General features: G+C 33.8%; 1 protein-coding gene across 4 annotated transcripts in view; it reads right to left on the minus strand.

Annotated features, from left to right (window-relative positions):
* Positions 1 to 725: 725 nt before the first annotated feature.
* The window catches only part of creld2 (cysteine-rich with EGF-like domains 2), a 13,231-nt gene continuing 12,629 nt past the window's right edge, over positions 726 to 1,327 (minus strand). For all 4 annotated transcript variants that reach the window (XM_016541559.1, XM_016541558.1, XM_016541557.1 and 1 more), the window contains one exon: positions 726 to 1,074. In XM_016541559.1, the coding sequence (XP_016397045.1) occupies positions 995 to 1,074 (80 nt within the window). In that variant the 3' untranslated portion in view covers positions 726 to 994. The remainder of the gene's footprint in view (positions 1,075 to 1,327) is intronic.

Raw genomic sequence — 1,327 nt, forward strand, 5'->3', positions numbered from 1 at the left:
CAGGTGATTATTGAATATTTTTCCATAATCCACAAAAGTTTCATTTCTTTGTAACAGCTATGTGAATAAAAAGGCCGACACAGTAAATTAATGAAGAAATATTACCATTTTCATACAATTTTAACTTTAAAATAAATCTATAAAATAATTGTATATAAAACATCTAGGTTTACTGGTAACGACCCTGACTCACAATACAGTGGGACACTGTAGGTCGTAGTTTTGGGTAGTGGGCCAAACATTTATGAATTAAGAATGTCATTTTGTCCTGTGGTACCTTAAGTGGTAACCCACCTTGAAAAACCACAGATCCAGTGGTTGACATGAGCTTAATAATAATAAAAAAATAAATAAAAAAAACAACAACAAAGGAATACGAAAGAGGTATGTAATTGAAGTAGCGATACGTTTTTTTTTGGGTACTTGCACATGTTGGGGTGTTAGGGAAAGAGGTGGATGATAGCCAAAAATAACTTGATAAATTAGAAGCGGATGTTAATTGCCAATGGGGAAAATGGAAGTAAAAGCTATAATTACAAATGAATTAATGAACAGTGGAAAAGATGGTACAGTGGTGAAACAGGCAGGGTTTATAAAAAGTCTCAAAAGTACTTATAAAGAATGCTAGATAGATGTGGTGGTAAAACCCAATTTAAAAAAAAATGAAACCATTGATAATTTTTTTAATTTTGATTTTATTTCACTTTCAAGACAAATAAACACAAATTGGGAGGGGGCATATAAGTAAAAAAAAAAAGAGCTGTGAATGTATCCTAAGTAAATCTTGCTCACTGAGAAAGTTGTGCTGACTGGGTCTACTGCAAAAACATGTTCCACAAATTAAAAAGTGCTGTTTCTTAAATATTTACTGTAAGTGCCTTTCACTCTTGATTATTCCAGAAGAACAAACAGTATTTAGACAATGCAGAAACTAGTGGTCCCTAGGCAAATATTGTGTCCTGGAGGCTGTTTTCTGCATTCAAGCCATATGACTTCAGAGGTCTTCATGTTTTTCGGGTGAGTCACCAGTTTGGGAACCTTCAGAATCAAAGGCAGCCACTTCCTTATTCTCTTCTGATGAAACACACACACACACAAAAAGACAAAATTGCAAAAGTATGAATTTCTGTGTAAAACAATGGGGAGTTAAGAATTTATTTATAGGGTGGAAATCTGTCCTCTTACTATAACTTGTAGAATTTGTTGACATAACGAGTATAAATGTTGATTGTCCTCTGAAAACCTCAATGGTGGTACAACCCAATCAGGGGCGTAGCCATCATTTCAGAAGTGAGGGGGACAGAAATGTTTTATTATATATATATAT

The sequence above is a fragment of the Sinocyclocheilus rhinocerous genome, unplaced genomic scaffold (genome assembly GCF_001515625.1).
Source record: "Sinocyclocheilus rhinocerous isolate Xijiao unplaced genomic scaffold, SAMN03320098_v1.1 scaffold1661, whole genome shotgun sequence".
NCBI lineage: Eukaryota > Metazoa > Chordata > Actinopteri > Cypriniformes > Cyprinidae > Sinocyclocheilus > Sinocyclocheilus rhinocerous.